The 22,316-nt window shown below is 39.3% G+C and overlaps 1 protein-coding gene across 1 annotated transcript; it reads left to right on the top strand.

The window, feature by feature from the left end:
- LOC140242323 (recQ-mediated genome instability protein 1-like) lies at positions 1-22,316 on the top strand. Its single transcript, XM_072322063.1, has 14 exons — positions 1-39; positions 1,395-1,586; positions 8,314-8,460; positions 8,957-9,067; positions 9,868-9,987; positions 10,622-10,755; positions 11,081-11,215; positions 11,768-11,972; positions 13,209-13,869; positions 14,720-14,805; positions 15,573-15,680; positions 17,849-17,890; positions 18,988-19,056; positions 21,266-22,316. The coding sequence occupies exons 2-14, from the start codon at positions 1,479-1,481 to the stop codon at positions 21,416-21,418; spliced, it is 2,079 nt and encodes a 692-aa protein (XP_072178164.1). The 5' UTR covers positions 1-39; positions 1,395-1,478; the 3' UTR covers positions 21,419-22,316.

Here is a 22,316-nt window from a genome sequence, read left to right as displayed (position 1 = left end):
CATACCTAACTACATCTGTAGATACACAGCCCAGTCGCTGTAAGTAGCGATTCGCACAGCATACTAAAAGCGTCTGGTCGGGCTAGTCCATACCATCTGGCATAAGTCACTGAAGTTATGCAACCAATGATCTTGCAATTGATTACTTTAATACTAGTAGCCTAACATTAAATTTAATAAATTTAGATCTAACATTTTAACAATAATTTGATGAATAAATTTTAAATGATGTTGTTGAGTCATGGCCCCATGGCCATGCTCTTTGATTCTGAAAAGTTTTCTCTTGCTTCTTGCTGCATGCTGTATAAAAATTACGTCGTAAACTTGTATCAAGACCCCACCCCCATTGGCCCGTGCTCCATCTAGCTATCGTGATCGTGCCCACTTAGCCCCGCAATTTCCAAAAAATGCATTCACGTTATCATCATGCATCATCAATTGTGATCATGTGTTTAATATTATTCCAGCACACACTTTAGATTAGCTAGTAGTAGGCCTAGTACTAGTAGTACAATGCAATGAATGCGATTTGTCTAAATATCTTGTACAAGACTGAGTATAAAAGATTGGTTGGGGACATTGCAATGCCCTGTCCGGTTGGCCGTTGGCCCCTTCTTAGGGATGTTGGACAGTAACATAGAAGAAGAAAAAGAAAAAGAAGACAATGGCAAATCAGAAAATTAATGGTGATGTAAAACACTCACTGTAAATTATTGTAATTTGATAATATGCACATACATACTGATTTATGACCTTAAATCTTAGCAGCTAGCAGAGAACTCAGCTCAGGTAGCAAGTTAACTCTTTTTTTTTTTTAATGATTAAAACTGATTACAACTCAACAAGTGCTTAGTAGCAGATAGTGTAGTAAACTAGTATGAGTAATAATTGTCACCCAATAATAGATCCCAGGACTGAGGACTGACTTTTCTCCCAAATATTCCTGATATTGAACTTGTTTAAGTATCACTCATTAGAGTTGTGTATCAATTGTGCTTAGCTTCACAATTTCAATGTTTTTCTCTTACCAAGAACCGATATCAGTTGATAATGATAGCATTAGATGACTAGACGTGCTTGTATTGATATTCATTTTGTTCCTAAGCCATGTATATTGTAACACTTTGACATTGCCCACATACAATTGTATCATATCCATTATCAGGAGTATTTGACAAGAGTTTTTCATAAGGATGAAAGTTCTATAACACCAGGAGTTTTCATTCATATTGGGATAGGCTTAAGGCTTAGATTTGTTAAATCATCATTTATAGATATTGCTGGATAAAGCTTTGAAATCTTTGAGATCACTCATTGACATATACAGTGAATTTTAATTTTTATGATATTTGGAATGGGAAAGATATTGAAATGTTTTATCACATCTTGGTCAGAGAGGATCAGATCCATCAGGCCACTCCCAGTCAGCGTTGGTGTGGGGATGATATGGTTGCGCGTCCAGGCTGCCCCTGACTGACATGGGTTCAGACATAAATAGCGTGAAGAGATGGTTGAGATCCCGCCATGTCTTGGTCCTGGACGAATGGATTCAAGCCTGCGTGGAATGGATTCACCAAGAGTATGAGGTGAGCTACGAGACAGGTGCATTTGTCTGGTACTGGGGAACCTCATTGTAACGAGCTGATTGGGATGCCCTTGTTATATCGGGTATCTCAATGTTTTATCAAATATAAAGGAAAAGAAAATGAAAGGAATAGACCGGGGGCCCAGGAAGTTTATTCAACCGAAAAGCGGACAAGCAACTGACCTCATAAGAAGTTTACATGGACCCTGGATATCAAAAAAATGCATTGCTGCCGGGTCTCATCGTTGGCCTTCCCGCCAAAATCACGCAATGTATGACGTCACTTCCGGTTGGCCCTTTTCCCAAATTTTTGAGACAGTTTGAGTTTAAGGATCATTATTAAGATGTCAATTTCGGCATCTAAGGGTATCCTAGATATATTTTATTTGGTATCCAACTATTTTGGAGTATGCATTTACCATCTGTTTGCCCATTTTGTATGTGGTGATGCTCCTGAGGGTGAATATGATCTCAGCAATCATTGTTGACGTCGCTGTTTTAGAGAAAATGACACCTAGATTTTGATCACTTTCTAGAAGATAGTTGTTAATACTCTCTATAAATAGCTCAATCTTGTCTAACGGTTGTAAAAATCCATATCCAGCCCTTCTTGTGATTTGAGATAAGTCTAGTCCGTTCAAACATTAAAAAGTATAACCCTTCCACCATTTAGAGTAGCGCCTTCTGTGGTCCGAACCTCTGCAACACAAAAACTAAACTTTGAAACAAAGCATTCGTGGACACGTCATGTTGGAGATTAATGTTCGTATAATGCGCACAAAAAATTGTATATCTCGTCAGAGTATTATAATGTTCTTCACTTAAAGCTTCTAGATAATTTATGGAAGAGAGTACAGGAACTAGGCAATATCTAAATCTTGTACATGGGCAAACAGTATTTGCATCATTATGACCAATTCAGAGTCAAACTAAATTCGCAATATTTCGGGACACAGCCTTTAGAATGTCTTCATCATCACTGACGTTTCCATCACTCTCATCGCTTTGCTAACTCCATGTCCCTTCGGATTCCTCATCGTCTCGGTTTGCATTATCTGAAGGACTGAACGATGAGCCTTCGAGAGAGGCGGGGACTGCACTTCCTTGGTACCAGTCTGGCTCAAAGTGCTTCTGGGTAGATTTCCACCCATAGTCTACAAGACTGCCGTGCTGGCTCTTTTCCACATTCTGGCGACATACTGTGCTCTTGGATGTGATTTTTGAGTGTTGTGGCACAGAGAGGAAGAGAATTAGTAAATAGCAGATGATTTTATTCAGTCTTGCAAGGGGCAGTACCTTTGTTACCTCCACTGCTCATTCGCTTGAAGACATTGTATAATATCTGGCATCATTATGTCCAATGTTGCAAAGCCATACAGTGGGCAGATGAAAAATGTGGCAGCTCGAATATCTACTTCCTCGTTTGAGAGAGACTGAAAAGATTTGATGTATGTTGCACTATTTTCCATCTTTTGATAAGGTTTTCCTTTCCCTTTCCTGGAGAAACGTGAAGTGAAATCGCAACCTCTCAGGGAGACCAATATGTGCATCGCTAATGTCAGGTTGCTTCTCTTCGAGGACTGCTGTTATTTTGAGACATCAACTTACCTTCTGTTATTGCCCGAACCAAAGTCTATAATTATTTTTCCTTCGTCCGACCTGGCACAGTACAGCAAAATGATGAAGACGTCTGTGTCACTGGACCTAACGAAGACAATGCCCTCTTATTTGCCTATTAGCTTCTTCATGATGGCCTTGCAAGTGTCTCGGCATATCTGCTTACAGTTGGTTGTTGGCATTCCTCAGTTCTACACAGCTTGTGCCTTGAGAAACATACCACATTTTCTACCCAATAACCTGTCCATACTGGGGCTTCCTCCATTCCGATATATCTTGCGAACTGTTCCTTGAATGAAGAACTCTTGAGTAAATCCTTGCCTCTATGGCGCTGAACCTGATCTGGCCCAGCAATGAAGAACTCATGTGAGGTAGAACATTGCAGGTTTCCCTCAGGATCTTTGATGGAGGGGGATTGGTATATTTTATCTAGTACCAAGTAAATTTCCTCTCCGCGACATGAGCAAACTCTCTTCAAGAGACCCTTGGCCATATGTTGAATTGCTGTGTTGTAGAATTGTCTCATGAATGATGATGCCTCCGTCAATCATTCTTGCTGAGATCACAGGAAAATTTGTTTCTTCGTTTTGCCGTTTAAAGAGACTATACAGTTCTAGTTGAGGTGAGGATTTAGCTTTTAAAGGGATGGTACAGTATTGTTTGAGCTGAGGATTTGGCTTTTAACTTTTTGCGAGATACCAAGAAATCACTTATGAAATAGTACAGGGCATGCCATTCTAAGAGGAATTGAAAGTTTATTTGATGAAAATCGGTTTTAGAATAGCTGAGACATCCAAAAACAAAGTAAAAAAGCAATCATAATATTAATTCTATGTGAGTCCCACAATTTATTAGTATTACTCTGTTTTGGGTATCTCAGTAATTTCATGACCAATTTTCATCAAATAAACGTTGAATTCCTCTTGGAATTACATGCTCTTTCATATTTCATAAGAGGACTCTCATTATCTCACCGAAGAATGTTAAAAACCTGAAGTTAGGTCTCAACCAAAACTGTATGAGCCCTTTAACATTTTGCGAGAGATTCAGAAACCACTCTGTGAGATGGCAAAGAGCATGCAATCCAAAGGGGACTCAAAGGTTTACTTGGTGGAACTCGGGTTTGAAATGGCTGAGATATCCAAAAACAAGGTGAAACAAAGACATCCTAATAAAAGTCGTGGCCTGTCGCCTTTTATTATCACTTTTTTTTGATATCTCACCATTTGAAAACCAATCTTCATCAAATAAACGTTGAATCCTTTTTAAAATTACATGCTCTTTCATTTTTCATAAGAGTTTCCTCATTTTCTCACTTAGGAATGATATAAACCTGAATTATCACCTCAACCAGTACTGTACAGTCCCTTTAAGCAGCCTTGTCAAAGCTGCTTTCTCAGTCTTCAGGGGTGTCCCCATTACTTGATGGGCCAGCGAAAGAGGTACTTCAATGAGAGGGTAGCTAAGAATGTGCTTAAGATCGATTGTATCACTTGATTCAGCTGCAACAGCTAGCATACGTCCGAAAAAGTCTCTGGCTCCCTCAGTTGCGTGTATTCTTTTTTACTGCTGTTTTAGACCTCTTTGCGTTTTCTGAATCAAAGTTTAACATTTTGATTCTGGGAACTGGCTTCAGAAACCTGGAACTGGCAGCTGCACATACCTTGAAACTCAGTCCGTCTTTTCTGCCCTCGTTCGAGTGTTGTTAGGAGAAATTGCCTCGTTGTCTCACTTGTCTTTGAAGAAGTTCTCGTATTCGCACAAAGTTCACCCAGTGCAGCGTCTTCCTCTACGTCTTGAGACCTTTCCCTGCTGTTATCGTTGGCAGATATCACATAGTTGCAACATATATAACCGCCTCATCTGATGATTCAAGAAATCTAGAGAGCAATGCAATTGCGGCGAAGTTGTATGGTGTGCCGTGTTCATATTCACCCTCAATGGCACCGTTACAAATTTAACAGCATGCTGGAAATATGGTCACTTGATCTTGATCAAATCAAATTTGCAACGTAAAAAGCACCATGTTCTTTTTGTGGCATTTGGCCATTTTCTCCAAATTTTGAGACAGATTCCAGAGAAGCATCATCAATAACATGTCTGTATGATCATCTTAGAGTGCACTAAATTATGAATTTTTGGTATCTCAATAGATAAGAGTATGGACAACCATATAATTATTCTTTTTTTTTTTTGTAATGGTACAATTGAGGGTGAATATGACCGAACTCGTTGGCACACCATGAATGTGGCCGCGATGGAAAAGGCAAAACACATACAACCCCTTTGTCTATGATGGTCCTTCTGAGCTCATCAATATCTCATCGAGGAACGTGGCCAGTGAGACAACAAGGCAATTTCTCCTAACAACACTTGAACGAGGGTAGAAAAGACGGAGTGAGTTTCAAGATGAATGTGCAGCTGACAGTTCCAGGTTCCTGAAGTCAGTTCCCAGAATCAAAATGTTAAACTTTGCCTCAGAAAATGCAGAGATCTAAAACAGCAGTACACAGAGTGCACGCAGCTGAAGGAGCCAGAGACGTTCCTGATCGAAACCTCCAATGTTCTATTTCACATGAATTCTTCATTACTGGGACAGATCAGGTTCAGCGCTATAGAGGCAAGGATTTACTCGAGAGTTCTTCAGTCAAGGGACAGTTTGCAAGATATATGTAGGAATGGAGGAAGCCCCACTATGGACAAGTTACTGACCAGAAAATGTTGCATGTTTCCCATGGCAGAAGCTTTGTAGAATTGAGGAATGTCAACAACCAACTGTAAGCAGATATGCCGAGACACTTGCAAGGCCATCATGTAGAAGCTAATATGCAAATAAGAGGGCATTATCTTCGTTAGGTCCAGTGACACAGACGTCTTCATCATCTTGCTGTACTGTGCCAGGTCGGATGAAGGAAAAATAATTATAGACTTTGATTCGGGTAAAAACAAAAGGTAAGTTGATGTCTCAAAAATTGCAGCAGTTATCGAAGAGAAGCAACCTGACATTACCGATGCACATATTGGTCTCCCCGACAGGCTGCGATTTCACTTCACGTTTCTCCAGGAAAGAGAAATTAAAACCTTATCAAAAGATGGAAAATAGTGCAACATACATCAAATCTTTCCAGTCTCTCTCAAACGAGGAAGTAGATATTCGAGCTGCCACATTCTTCATCTGCCCACTGTATGGCTTTGCAACATTGGACATAAATGATGCCAGATACTATACAATGTCTTCAAGCGAATGAGCAGTGGAGGTGACAAAGGTACTGCCCCTTGCAAGACTGAATAAAATCATCTGCTATTTACTAATTCTCTTCCTCTCTGTGCCACAACACTTAAAAAATACATCCGAAGAGCACAGTATGTCGCCAGAATGTGGAAAAGAGCCAGCACGGCAGTCTTGTAGACTATGGGTGGAAATCTACCCAGAAGCACTTTGAACCAGACTGGTACCAAGGAAGTGCAGTCCCCGCATCTCTCGAAGGCTCATCGTTCAGTCCTTCAGATAATGCAAACCGAGACGATGAGGAATCCGAAGAGACATGGAGTGAGCAAAGCGATGAGAGTGATGAAAGCGATGAGAGTGATGGAAGCGTCAGTGATGACGAAGACATTCTAAAGGCTGTGTCCCGAAATATTGCGAATTTAGTTTGACTCTTGATCGTAATGATGCAAATACTGTTTGCCCATGTACAAAATTTAGATATTGCCTAGTTCCTGTACTCTCTTCCATAACTTATCTAGAAGCTTTAAGTGAAGAACATTATAATATTCTGACGAGATATACAATTTTTTTTTTTTGTGCGCATTGCGAACATTAATCTCCAACATGTGTCCAATAATGCTTTGTTTCAAAGTTTAGTTTTTGTGTTGCAAAGGTTAGGATCACAGAGGGCGCTACTCTAAATGGTGGAAGGGTTATACTTTTTAATGTTTGAGCAGACTAGATTTATCTCAAATCACAAGAAGGGCTGGATATAGATTTTTACAACCGTTGGACAAGATTGAGATATTTATAGAGAGTATTAACAACTATCTTCTAGAAAGTGATCAAAATCTAGGTGTCATTTTCTCTAAAACAGCGACGTCGACAATGATTGCCATGAATATATTCACCCTCAGGAGTATTACCACATAGAAAATGGGCAAATAGATGGTAAATACATACTCCAAAATAGTTGGATACCAAATAAAATATATCTAGGACACTCTTAGATGCCGAAACTGACATCTTAATAATGATCATTCAACTCAAACTGTCTCAAAAATTTGGGAAAAGGGCCAACCGGAAGTGACGTCATACATTGCGTGATTTTGGCGGGAAGGCCAACGATGAGACCCGGCAGCAATGCATTTTTGTGATGTCCAGGGTCCATGTAAACTTCTTATGAGGTCAGTTGCTTGTCCGCTTTTCGGTTGAATAAACCTCCTGGGCCCCCGGTCTAGAATTGGACCCGAATAATTATCTTTTTATATCAGATATCTGACCTTGTCATATTGAGATTCCACTTAATTAAGCTTCTCACAGAATGGAATTGTATTTCAGTTCATCTCATAAGTGTCGGATATTCTTCATTGCCTAATTTACTTTCCACATCTTCCTCAGTTTCTTTTCTATGTGCCATTGTGAAAGTAGTGCTTATTGTCACCCCCCCCCCCCATTCCATTTCTAAGAGAACTGCCTGATGTGACTCTAATGTAGGGGGAAAATCAGAAAATGTGGAATGTCCTGCAAACAAACTCGATCTAAACCAGCAAGACGGACATGGTTATGTAATACTAGCAATAATGGGTACAATCATTTTTCTGTTGATTATGTCTGAAAGTTTGCTTTGCACTTTTTTGCTTCCCTGTTTAACATTAGTCTTACCCTTGCTTACTTTACTTCATTAGGCAGCTTCTTTCATTAAATATTTCAGGTACCGTACCTAGGTGGCTATTAAAATCATGCTCTTTTCATATACAGGGGAAAAGGAACACACACACACACACACACACACACACACACACACACACACACACACACACAAAATACATGAACTTGATTACTTATCAGGGTTGATAAACCCATTATTATTATATACTTGTATTTTGATTTCCTGTTTCAGGGAACAGTGAGTTCCGCTGACCAACTATGTCAGCTGGTCTACGAGCAGTGGCTGGACTCAGACCTGAGTGAGATTGCCCTTCCCTGCCTCCCCTCTGGGACTAGGACAGATCAGAAGACTGAGCTACAGGGAAACTTTGCCCTTCAAGTGAGAATGTTGTACCCTCTGACCCTCTCTATATTTCCTGTTTATTTTGTTTCTGTTCTATTGCTTTTGATGTTGTTTTTTAGGTGCTGTTGTTTTAATGTATGCTATTTAGCAGGGGAATTATACTGATATGTGGTGTTATATACCTCATAATGATGCAGAGTTGTTTAGTGTTAACAAACAATGAAAGAGTGACCTTTTAAAGCGACAATTTAAGAATAATGTCCCTTAGTGTTTTAAGCTTCCCGATTGTAACTTAGATTAGCAGGGGAAGAAGATGCAACTCGATGTCTTAAAAAAAAGAAAAGAAAAGGCAAGTAAAAATTGTTACTAGAATGATACTAGATATTAGCTCAACATTCTGGTACTGGTTGACAGTCTGTTCTGGGGCTTTAAAAAAATATTAGTTGTAATGAATATTTCATGGAGATGATACTGATGTCAAAATGTGATCATGACACTAATTTTGTTATATCCTTGTATGTATGCCCAACAGATGAATAGTGTGCAAGATGTTTCCACTCCGGCATATGCACAGCTTGTCAAACTGCAAGGCAAAGAGAATGAGAACGTTTCTGTGTCTGCTGAACCAGTATCTCAAAGGAAGGTAAGTCAGTACTCTGTATACTGTAAAACGAGGAATGTTCGCGTACATTTTAATTTCTCAAATTTCACAAGAGCCAAGTTTTGCGAAATCAGAATGCATGCTAAAGATCTTGTCTACACTATATGCATTGAATGTCAGAGGCAATTCACAAAAATTTAATGCTGCGAAGAAGGCCTTCTGCTCTCAAATAAATAAATATCATGTTTTACAGTACCACATATATTGCAAGTAAAATATTTTGGGAAATGGGACTTGCAAGAGGATTTCTTAAGTGCTTGAGTTTGCGAGGGAAAACCACAGTGGCAGAATGAGAAGTAATTATATAACTTTTCTGAAGAAAATTTAGCTACTTCCCCCTTTGGTATGATCAACTACATATTTGTACTACATATAGCAATATCTTTGGGAGTGGTTCACTTTGCATGAAGTACCTAGACTTTCAACCTCTGTAGATTTGAATGACTTGACTCTCCATGCTTTTACCTCATGTTATCAAGATTTTACTGTATCTGGGGAGGATGGTAAAACCCAACTACTGTTGAAGGTAAATTACCCATTTCCTCTTCAATATTTCTGCTTTTCCTCTCCTTGTGTTAATTTGTATATTGTTGGCTATTGGTCTATTCTTGTTTTCCTTGATCTGCAAGTCGGTTTACACTACAATGATTGAGGGAGCTGCAGAGATATGAAGGTGATTAAAATATTAAGAAAACACCTGAGTGACATCATGAAAAAAAGGATAACCCTTTGAAGACATTGGCTTGTTATTTCCTTTTTCCTCCTTCTCCCCCATGCCCCAGTTTGAGCCCAAGGCGAGCCGGCTTCTGATGCTGTCCCTGACGGACGGCCACCATACCATGCAGGCCATGGAGTATCAGATGGTTCCTGCCCTCAACTTGCAGCTCACTCCAGGAACCAAGGTGAGAAACAGCGGTGGGGAGAAATCCTCCAGGACTGGTGGTTAGAGATAATGTCGAAGCAGAGAGATCAACGCTCTCCATCACAGTGCTGAAGGTCCCGGAATATTTCCCATTCATGGTTGTGGCATTTACTTTTGTCACTCTCGTCAACCTGTTTGGGGGCTACGTTTTGAGTTGGCAAAATCCACTGTATCCTCTTGGCTCTCTATGCAAGGGAAATGACTTGCATCCATGTGCCATCCGGAATATATCAATTGTTTATTTGTACAGCCATCTTCATGTAATTTATTTTGTAGAAAACTCCCATAACATACAGCATAAAAACAATGTGCTTACACAAGAATGCACAAGTGAGACTATGTTAGAAATAATGACAAGATGCAGTCAAGAACTCGTTTGTACATCTTGTTTGGACTACAAAATGACAAAAGCCATCTGTCTACTTTCTGCAGCACTATATCCCACAACAGACACTTCAAAAGTACCTTATACTTCTCCTTATGACACGTGAGATTGTGAAAACACTGTAAATGCAAATCAAGGCCAAAAATGAACCTTTCAAAGGTTTCTGAGGTTGCTTAGGTTTGGCTGTGAGTGCAGCAGATATTTGATGATACCTTTCTTGTCTGTGCAGATCCTGCTGTCCGGCAAAATGATGTGCAGGCGCGGCGTAATCCTCCTGACCCCGGCCCACGTCAGGCTCCTTGGTGGGGAAGTGGAGGCTCTGAAGGAGACCAACAGTCAGGAGCAGCTTCTCACCAGGGCCATGTAAGGAGGTGGAGACGGTCTGGTCTCCAGGGAAACGGGGGAGCTATGGGGTTATGAATATTCAGTAGCACACCATTCATGCTGGCACTGATAGTGAGGATGATAACGTCCAGACATTTAGCCAATGCAGAAAGATTAGTGCAACAGTCTGAAAGTGTGAAGAACACCTGAGACAATACATTTCAAAGTTATTAATTTCTTGAGTGATGGTTAATTCCATCCATTAATTGTCTCGTACACTGCCCAAGTAGCTTCACACAATGTGCTACACTTCTCGTTCATTGTAGTTTTTGTCTTGTTTCTTTAATTCTTTCTCGTCAATCAGAAACTGTCCAGAACCCCAGCCATTCACACCAAAGGTTCGAAAAGCAGCCCCCGGTGTCTCGACAAAGAGCAGTGTGCTAAAGACACAAGTCAAGACGGAGTTCGTTGGGAACCATTCAGGTGGACGAGGGACTGGGTATGGCAAAATGTGATAGTCTGCTCTTTGAGTGCAAAGTGATTTCAAGATGTGTGTGCTCTTGCTGGTCGATATTTTGTTATTGCTTTGATGAAAAGTGATTGAAGCATGTTGATTGGTGTGGTGTTTCAGTCGTGTCCATGATCTCTGCTAAATGAATATAAACATGGCTGGAAAATTTTTGGGTGACCTGTTACATGCTTCTTGATCAATTTTGTGTCTTGCATTCTGCTACTCTGCCTTAAAACACTCATTTGGCACCAACCACCAATCTCACCGTATTGCCTACACCAAACTTTGTGGTGAAGAACACAATTTGTTTGCAAACATAGAAGTTGTATCTGTGCTGTATTCTGCATTGATTAAAGCAGAAGGACAATACACTACAAAATGAAACATAGAACGCAAGAAAATCTAATGCTATGGAGTAGAAATGATGTGATAGTAGTGATGAGCTAGCTTGGCTCCCATGAGTTGGCAATGCTGTTTAATACAAGGTTGGCATTCCTGTAATCGTCGGGCAATGCTTTTTCTCACTGGATTGTGTCACAGGTCATCATCTGTAAAGGCGGAAGCTGTTGGTGGGCGGGGCTCCACTCCAGGGGCTGGATGGGGCCCACCAGGGCGGGGTACGGTGGAGCAAGAATTCCTCATGGATGATGACGACTGCTTGGACGAACTCATGATGGAGGAATTGGAGACGATTGAACGACAGCAGCAGCAACAACAACAACAACAACAGCAGGCACAAACAACGGTAATGATGACAAATGTATTATGTGTCCTATGTAACTTGCCTTCTCAGATATTGTGTAGATATAAACTGCGAAGATAGAAATTTCTGCAATGTGGAAATTTTCATGCATTTTGTGTGACATTATATAACTAGCGCAAAAATTAAATTACCCAAATAATTTTGGGTTCTCATGTATCATAATATTTCTCCTCTTTGTTTCCGTGGGAGTAAAAACATGCAAAATTCATTTCACCTCGCTGAGTGAAATAAAATACTCGCACAAAAATTTCCACTTTTACAGTAGTGCAGTGTGAAATTTTACTTATTTTCCAAGTATTCATCTATACTTGCATAAGTAGGCAATCATGGGTGGATGGTTCAAGTGTCGTTCAACTCTATATTCCATTTGGTTTTGATAGAGATGTAATGATTAGTACCATCTGTACAATCATTGTATTTAAGCACAACTAGTCTAGTTGCTAAGACTAGCCACTGTAGCCACCAGCTGGTCACTCCTTGACCATCTCGACATGTTGCACATGAATTTACATCAGCAAGAATGTGTTTTGTCCACGTTGCCACAAAGCTGAAACTGGCAGTTCCATTAAAGTCAGTCACTGAATGCACACCTTGCTCTCCACTGTCTCATTATTCTCTGCTCTCAACACAACAAGAGGGACTAAAGTCAACCAAACACAATAGTAGAACTTGCATCAATTTCAGACAAAGTTATGGAATTCTAAGGTTTCACATGTATTTGACAAACACAGATAGTAGGTGGAACCACTAATGGAAATTAGTAGAAATAATAATATTGTGTTATGGCAGTGCAAGTCTTCCATTGACCAGTACACATGGTCTCATTCATCCCCTCTTCTTTTTCATTATAGTGCAAGTTAATTAAGGATGGGACTGGAAATGGAGGGTCCCTATAAAAAGCAAAGCTTGTACGATATTGGACCCTCAGAAATACATAAGACAGCGAATAATGATAATTGCATTGCTGTCTATCTCTCTTCATTTCTCTCCAATTTCTATCTCTCTATCTCTATCTCTTTGTGATCCACTCTGCTTACTTCACACTTTCTTTCCATCTCTTCTCTCTTTCTCTCTTCCCCTCCATATTAATGTCCATCTATCTCTGTCCCCCTTCTCTCCTTTCTCTGTCCTCTACTCCCTCCCTCTCCCTCATTTTATTTTCTGTCTGTTTGTCATGTTCATTTGTCTGTCTGCCTGTCTGTCTCTCGGTCTCTCCAGATGAAGAGTAGAGGTCCAGTCAAGAAAGAAGAGGCTTTATGGGAGCTGGATGAGGATGAGGAGGAGCAGCTACTGGCCATGGAGTGGGAGGATCACTTCCAACAGGACCTGGGTAGAAATCAGCGGGAGCATGTTGGCAGGGCGGGGCACCAGCCATGTCCTCAAGGGGAGAGTAGTGACTCCAAGCATTCGGTTAAACAACTTCCAAACAATTCATCAAGGATGCTGACCTCAACACCGCTGCGGCCTTCCTCCAGCACGGAATCACGTGCGATAAAATCAGAGAAGAGATCCAGTCAGGGTCACGTCAGGGGCCATCAGGGAGCGGTAGTTGCTTCGGTGGCTCCGCTTCGAGCCGCATCGTTTCAAGTGGCAAATGCTACACCCCTCTTTAAAGCGGACTCCAACCAAAGAAAGGCGGGGCAGTCGAGTGTGGCTAGTGCATCGCTACCAGCAAGACAGCCGGAGGCTTCCACCCTGAGCAGGATTAGTTTGTCGAGAGGTGGACCGCACCATACTGAAGAATCACGCTCCAGGACTCACGCAACCAAGAAAACCATCAAGCAAGAGCCATTGTCACAAGAAAAATCCCGTGAAAGCCATTCGAGTCAAAACGTAAGGCCAGGGGAGAGCACAGCCAAGAGGAGGCGAATAGAAGTTGGTGAGGAAAGTTGCATTGCATTTGTGATTTAACTCATCAAGTCCCAAAGTCCACATTTCTGTGATTTGAAGAGGTATCTTGTTCCTACAAATGCTACTATTTATCAGTAGTCTCATACGGTTGAGTAAAAAGTGACCTTTTATGTGAGCCTCTTGATATTCATCTATTTTTGTTTGTGATGGTGGCAGAAATTCAAAAATTCTCTTTTCTAAACTCTTCTTAAATTGGTAACACATTTTAGAAAATTGAAGTTTCATTTTTCTCTCAAATTAACAAGTTTTTAGATTTCTGATCTTGTGCAGACTCAATTGATTTAATCAGTTCCATCTAATCTTTCTGTTATTATAAGATTATGCAGTGAAATAAGGGAAGTCATTTTAATGATGACAAAATGATGATTGTGCTGTGACAGATTTTTATAAAGATGATCATTTCTGCAACAAAATTCCTCCAGGACTTAATTGGTCTATAAGAGAGAAAAGAATAAAGCATGTTGTATAGAGATTGTGTAGACCTGATTTCAATGGTGGCACATTTACAAGATTACTCCATGTAAAAGAATTAAAAGAAAGATTTATTATGCCTCTGCCACAAAGTGTTACTGGAGGCATTGTTACATCTTATGCCAGACACAGCCTCGCGGACAAGTACCCTGTTTCATATTATCTCTCAATGTTAGTATTTTAGAGAAACAGACATTTCTTCACTGCAACAAGCACCATTTGGAGGAGTTTGTAAGAAGTGATTTGGAAAATTTAAGCTCAGGCAGTATACAGTGGCTGTTCAGCCATAATTTTGACATGAATCATTCTTTCTATAAAACTGAAGTCGACATCTTATTGTTTCACAGAGAAGAATGTGAAATTCCCCTTCATCTACCTGATAGACATGGAAGATGCCATCGCTCGGAGAGAAGCTTGCCAATTTGACATCAAAGTGAGTGCGCCCTCGATGTTGTTAATTTCCAACAATTTCTGTGTGGCGCTATAAACGTGGCAGTCTTGAAAGTTGTCCAATTAGAGTGTGATTCCATGATATCTTCAAATTGGCTTTGATAGATATGATGAAATCACATAAACAGAGTGATAAAGTTCCCATCAGAATGAGTGAGAAAATTATGGAATTTAAAGTTTCACATGTTTTGATGGAATAGTGACCAGCGTCATGTGCAAATCATAGGCCTCGTTAGCTTCCCATTTATCACTTACACACCAAATCTTTGCCACAGTTTCTTCTTTTTTTTTTTTGAAGAAGAATATTTGCATCTTTGACATCACCTTTTTGCTGTGTTAAAAAACCCCACCAAAAACACAATGTTATGTAGAGGGGAAGGATTGTACAAGCTTGATTATCAAACAAAGACATGATTTGGGCGATATTTTGTACACAAGCCAATGGGAGAGTTTAGAGTTGATGAATCTTTGGAACTTTTTTCAGTGTTTTCCCTAAGTATTGAACGGAGGGTCTCCTACCATTTACAGGAAATTGTTAATCTATTTATTTATTGTTCCAATGACAGTAACTAGTGGATTAATATTATGTCATTGTCAGCGACAACATGTAAATCACAGCATCTGTAGTTTTTCAGATAGTGGCATAATTTGAGTTCAGTGATACTTTGTATGTGGTGATGGAGAAAGCCATTTAGTGATTGGTGATTGACAGTGATTGGTGTTTTTGGTGGCAATTTTATTGTCTCGTAGGGTTTCATCATGACCCTGGTGTCCGGCCTATCACACATCCCAGAATGGAATCTGATCGCCAAGATCAATGACGGCACCATGTCCCTAGATGTCGACATCTCAGATCCGGTAAGTAAAGCGGGGAGGGATGCGATGATTTGTAGACTTCTTTTGTCATGCAATCAAAATGTCAGGAAGGTGCATTTTTTGCACAAATTGATTCATTATTTTCTCTCTTTCTTTCTACAAGAAGCATACATATACGCAGGGGAACCATGTTATAATGAGCTGCTTTGGACTTCTGAAATTTCTTGGTTATATTGGGTATCTCGCTATATCAGGGATAAAAACAGGAGGATATAAAGTGAATGGGACCTTCAAAATTACGTTGTTATAATAAATTGCATATCTTGCTGTATTCGACCTCTTTATAACAAGGTTCCAATGAATGAACATTGTATAAGACCCTCTTTGCTAGCAAAATCAGCAATAAGTATTGCTGACTGCAAAGCTTGGGTATGGAGTAGAAGCTGAGTAGGGATTTGAGACTCCGTACAACTACACGACCAAAGAAATGAAATTCATATGATTAGCAGTATACATTTAACCCTAAAAGGGCCGGGGGGGGGCGGAATCCGCCCCCCCTCGACGTTTCGCGCTATAATTCTGTAACGCGAGAAGGCCTCATCGCGAGGCTTCTTGACTTTCTTCGTTCAAGTCTCGCGCAACTTTTGAGACCAAATTTGCAACGTCTGCGCATACTTTTGCGAAGCCACGCCCATTTTTGTAATGGCATGTCGCTCCAAAACGGGCACAATTTTGTGATTTTGTGTACATTTCCTATGGAAAACAGTGCTCTGTCATGAAAGGCATAAAAACCTGATTATTTTTACAATTAATCACTTTCATTGATTAATTTTGTGCTAATTATGGTAGAAAAGTGGTCAGTGACAATTTCCAATGAAAAAACAAAGAAAAAACAAAAGTTGAAAAACAAAGAAATACATAAGAAATTCTGAAAACAATAAAATACATAAGAATTGAAATGAGTTTTGGAAGTTTTTGTGATGTACAATTGTTGAATATGCTAAAACAGATTTACAGATCAAAAATTAGACTCTCAATGCTTTTAATTAAGCTAAAATATCACCTTGAGCTTAATTTGCATAATTAATTAATTAAAATTAGAAATTGATTGTTTCAAAAAATCTTATAACACAATCTTGTAGATTATGACGCGGGTCTCACGCATGCAAAATTTCATCGCGATCGCACCGCCGATGGCCGAGATCTCAGGGGGGGGGGGGGCGGATTCCGCCCCCCCCCCCCCCCGGTCTGAGCATAGCCAAAAAAGCCCGGCCCCTTTAGGGTTAAATGCCTGACTTTCTTCAGTAGGCCTATACTGTAAAAGTGGAAATTTTTGTGCATTTTGCGCAACCAAAAACTAGCGCAAAGATAAAAGCACGCAAATATCTATGCTTGCCATATGTTCCAGTAATTGATGTCTTGATTCTGCGGAATTAAAAACATGCAAGAGTCATCTGATCCGGCCGAGTGCAAAAAAATTAGTCACGCGAAAATATCCACTTTTACAGTACAGTGCACGCCTGTTATAAGAAACGCAGTTATAATGAAATTCTTGTTTAGAACAAAGTAAAAACTCATGTCCCAAAATTACTATCTACTTTTTGGTATATATCTTTGATATTAGAGAAATTTTGATACAGTGCACTCCCGTTATAGCAAACGTGGTTATAACAAAATTCCGGTTTCTATGAAGTAAAATTTCAGGCCGCAGCATTTTCCTCTCCACATATTTTTATTGTTCAGTTATAACGAAATTTTGATAGAACGAAAGGAAACTGTTGGTCCCGAGGACTTCGTTATAATGGAAGTCCACTGTATAACAAAAGAAAACTGCCAGTTCTGTGGACTTTGTTGTAACAGGAGGAGCCTGTTTAAGAATAAGTGCTTATGTCATGTAGTTTATCTCTTGAATGTATGACAAACTAAAGCAATGATCAATATCACTTACATTTAACTTTTTTTAAAATATAGGTAACACGTCAAAGATTGTAAAAATTGATATGTATATATATATATATATATATATATATATATATATATATATATATATATATATATATATATATTTAATTGTATTTCTCATTCAAAAGTTTCATCATTTGTGTGATCATTGTGATTACCAAATATTGCAGATCTTGTTCTTTCTCACACAAGAAGTGTTTATGATTAATTTTCGTTTTTTCCCCCAATGATGAATGACTGAACTTCAGGTCCTGACAGAATTGATTGGCTTTTCAGTCCCCGAAATGCAGGTAATAATCTTGAGAACATTTCATTCTTTTGTTTTTTGTTTGTGATCATAGATAATAAGGTACACATATCTAGTTCCTCTGTTTTTAAAGGAAACCCAAACCCAAAGAGAATGTGGATTGAGTGAAAGCAGCAACATTGGTAGAACACATCAGTGAAAGTTTGAGGAAAATCAGACAATCGATGCACAAGTTATGAATTTTTAAAGTTTTGGTGTTGGAACTGCTTGATGAGGAGACTACTAGAGGTTATGGCATCATGTGTGGACAACAATATGAAGAAGATATAAAGGGAATTCCACATACACACACACACACACACACACACGCACACACACACACACACACACAAATCATGAAAATTACACATTCCATCAACTTGATATTGACGTTAAGGGTAGCAATTGTTCCCCCTGCTTTCTTAAAGCGGTTAGTCAAGTGCTCTTTCATTTTGCTAGAAAAGTGAATTTCTGTGGAATTCCCTTTTATAATATATTTTCTTTATGTTGTTGTCCACATATACGTCATAACCTCTAGTAGTCTCTTCATCCAGCGGTTCCAACGCCAAAATATTAAAAATTCATAACTTTTGCATCAATTGTCCGATTTTCCTCAACTTTCACTGATGTGTTCTATTAATGTTGCTGCTTTCACTCAATCCACATTTCTCTTTGGGTTTTGGTTTCCTTTAACAGGCTGGACTGATTTGTCTTTCAGTGATTTTCATTTTTTTTTTGTGGGGGGGGGGATGGGGTATTTTCTGATTATAGCTTTCTTAATGATTTGTTTTATGCATGTTAGAAATCCTTTGTTCTAATGCTGATACTGAAACTCAACGTGGCCTGGAAATTATTTAGATATTTGTTTTCAAAACTAATAAAGAGAAATGTGGCCATACATGTGTCAATTTCATGAAGGTGTTCAAAGATAACAGTCATGACTTTCTCTTTATACTTCCTGTTCTGCCTATTTCCCTACAGATATCTTCTACTTTTCTTTATGAAAATTTTTAATGCAGATGTCATGCCAAGTTTCTGCTATTGAAGCCCTTCTCTAAATATCACTTTTCCTATTTCTGTGCATACTTCTCCGTATTCTAGAGTATGCGAAATCAAGTGCAGGCTGCCAGTAAAGAGAAAGCGGAAAAGATTAAGAATGAAGTCAAGCAAGTAAGTGCAGTGCAGCCTTTCTGGGATGCACAAGGTCTGAACAGAACTGTGTTTGTTGGGGTGTTGTGTTGTGTTGGTATTTGAGGTTTGCATGCGCGCACTAAAGTGCGTGCTCTACAGTTTCTGCTAGGGCGAGGTGCGCCGTGCAGCTGAGGGTTTATGACGTAACAAAGGCTTCTATATTGGGAAATCGGGCGACTTTCAGCACACAATGCTATAAGTATGTATGGGTAGAAATCACTGATATTTCTATGGAAGAACAAGATTAGTGGTGGAAATGAGCTGCATGCTTGGTGGAGGTCTGCGCTCTCAGAGTGCTTCTCTAGTTGTTTTATGCAATAATTGGATAGAACTTGAGTGAAAAAAAAATACTGGATATGTGTAAAGCACATAGGGTTTTAGACAACTGGATTTACACTGCATCAGTGAGGTAAAAAAACCAGTCCACTGTGTCTGAGCTTGGGATGTGTAAGGTTTGACATTGATTGGTTGGCTATTAAAGAGTAGGATGCTCATGGATGACATGGTGGGCTGTCCCCTCTGTGGTATTACGTGCAGGGCAGGGTGGGGATGGATACGGCAAACATGTCAGATTAAGACCAGCTATTCAAAACTTTGTTGTAACATCATCACATGCAGCATTAGCCATGGCAAGCTGACACACAGATCTTTGTAATTGAGTCAAGTACAGACTTAGTTTGCCGGTCTCTGAGGAGCAAAGTAAATGTTTTTTAGCAACACTGCAGGAAAATGTGGCTTTAGGTCACCGCCAAAGGAAAACATAATGAATAATGAATATTAAGACAAGTGCCTGGTCTATTAAGACAAGTGCCTGGTCTACAGGCAATATGTCTGCTGCTAGCAGGTTTGAACCTGAAACCTTAAGATCAAGAGTTTCTGGTCTTATCCAATGAGCCACAAGAGTTCCACAAGATATTTTAGATTTCATCCCAATTTTTCATTGTGTGTGTGTGTGTGTGTGTGTTTGTGTATTTTTTATAGCCATCAGGTTCAGAGAGCAGCTATTTTGACTCTGTATTTAACAGTGCAAAAAGATGCTATCATTACCTACTGTCCTGTGAATACCACATGGTTTTTTGTTGTTGTTGTTTTTGTTTTGTTACCATGGACTTGTTTTGGGCAAGACTCCAAAGGGCTGCAAGTACAGAAGCCATGGAAACAGCAAATGCTATAAGACATGAGCAGCACTTGAATGTTCATCAAAAAAAGTGTTACTTAGAATTGATTATCAGATAATTATCATTATTATTATTATTATTAATGGTATCTTTATTCAACAAATCATTGATCGCAGCCTGAGGCTGAATTACAAATGATTTTACAAAAGTGCGAATATACATACACAGTATTACATAAAAATACAAATGTAAAATTACAAAATCAAGATGACACGCAGGCTCACACAAAACAAGAACAATTCGAACAAGAAAGAAACTCTCAGACACTGCATACACAAGAAATAATGAAAATTTGAATTGACATGGACCATTGGCCCTAAAGTTTCCAAAATAATCACTGCCAATCAGTACATGAATATTCATTAAATTCCATAAAATTACATTATACCTTAAACCATTTCCGGGTATGAGACAAAAACAAAATATCACATATTCACTTTATGTTTGACCTTTAACCGTAATATTTTCAAAACAATTTCTGCCCACCAATACATACATATTCATGTAATTCCATGAAAGTTCCTTGAACCATTTCCCAAATATATATAAACAAAATTATTTTCACTTGGCATTTGACATTTGACCTCAAGCCCCCCCCCCCCCCCCCCCCCCCCCGGAAAAAAAAAAAAAAAAAAAAAAAAAAAAAAAAAAAAAAAAAACATTAAATAATACGAATCATCAAAATCATCAAAATCATCAAAAACATAATTATATATTGGTCCTGATGTCAGTTTTTGAGTAAAGGTGTATAAGCTCCTTTTCTTGTAACATTGAGCTACATGTGCACTCAGTCTCCTGTAAGCTGACTGTGAGTTCACAGGCTGTGACAGAAATATGATGTCAGGCTAAAATTTGTACCATTCCAGCATGGAGGAATTTTCTGGTCTTGGGCAGATGGCTCACTTATGCTTGTCATCGCCTTACGTAACGCTAAACAATGCACACCTGATGGCACATTTGTGTTTGTAACTGAGACTGATTCATTATTTTTTTTGTAAATTTGCATCTAGGGTTTGGCGCGCTGCCAGCGAGAGCTGATCGATCTCTCCTGCATCATGACGATAGAAATGATGCCTGCATACGACAAACCTCGCCTGGTCGCCATCAGGAAACTCACCATCGACGACTGCAGATTGATGCGTGAGAGCCTGTCCAACACGTGACGACTTCGATGAGGCAGTTTACAGGATCATGTTGGAAAAGAACTTTTTGTGGATACAGAATTAGTTGCTTTACACTTAAAATGACTCAAAGTGTTTGCAACTGGTTTCACTGGAGCTCCTCATGTTTGAACTGATATTAAAATACAGCCAAGGGAAGGTTCTCAGGCTAGTCAACAGTTTCATACCGACTTAGGCAGGAGGGCTCCCCTAGAAATTAGTCATTTCTGCACATGCTGACTAAAGAATATAAATTTCCTTGATTTTGGAATTATCCTTGTCTTTCGAGATGCATGCAATACATAGCTGTCTCCATGATTTTGATTCATGAATGCTGGAAGTCCTTCAATTCCGATAAGCTAAGCCACAGACAGCCAAGTCTGATGTTTGGAAAGTCTTTCTGTGAAGCAGAAAGAAAAAAATGCCAAAGGAGCTGACCAAGCTGTGGTGGGAAAAGATGAAATACTAGGGGAAGGAACAATCCCCAACTGTTCAAGCAGTTTGCTGATTGGTAACCATGGAGACCAATACAGGCTGGTGCCTCTGTGACAAAGTTGACTCTGGTGAACTTGCCATCTTCACCCCACCCCTTTTTGGCCTCCCCCTTCACATCTCGGTCATGGATCACGCGATCCTCGAGAAAATTTGCACTAAGGTAGAGGCCAATGTAATCTACAAGACTGTATAGTTTGATTTTCAAATTTTAATTTATGTATTTTATATAAATTAATTTGTGATAATTTATGCAAAAATATTTTTTTTTTTTTTGCCTATAAATAAAAAAATAAAGCTCCAAGACTTCTAAATTTTGGTGAACATATTCTTTTCAATATCCTCAACAATAATATTGAAGCAAAAATTTGGCTTTGTAATTATTTCTTACGTGGGAATAGGGTTAAAT

This window comes from Diadema setosum, chromosome 19 (assembly GCF_964275005.1).
Source record: "Diadema setosum chromosome 19, eeDiaSeto1, whole genome shotgun sequence".
Classification (NCBI taxonomy): Eukaryota; Metazoa; Echinodermata; class Echinoidea; order Diadematoida; family Diadematidae; genus Diadema; species Diadema setosum.
Note: the sequence above shows the minus strand (reverse complement) of the source record. Positions and strands in the feature narration are given on the sequence as shown.

Coding starts and splice junctions, on each gene's coding strand:
- LOC140242323 (XM_072322063.1), top strand. CDS start 1,479: ATGGGTTCAGACATAAATAGCGTGAAGAGATGGTTGAGATCCCGCCAT. Junction 9,988..10,621: donor AGCTCACTCCAGGAACCAAG/GTGAGAAACAGC, acceptor TTGTCTGTGCAG/ATCCTGCTGTCCGGCAAAAT. Junction 11,973..13,208: donor AACAGCAGGCACAAACAACG/GTAATGATGACA, acceptor CGGTCTCTCCAG/ATGAAGAGTAGAGGTCCAGT.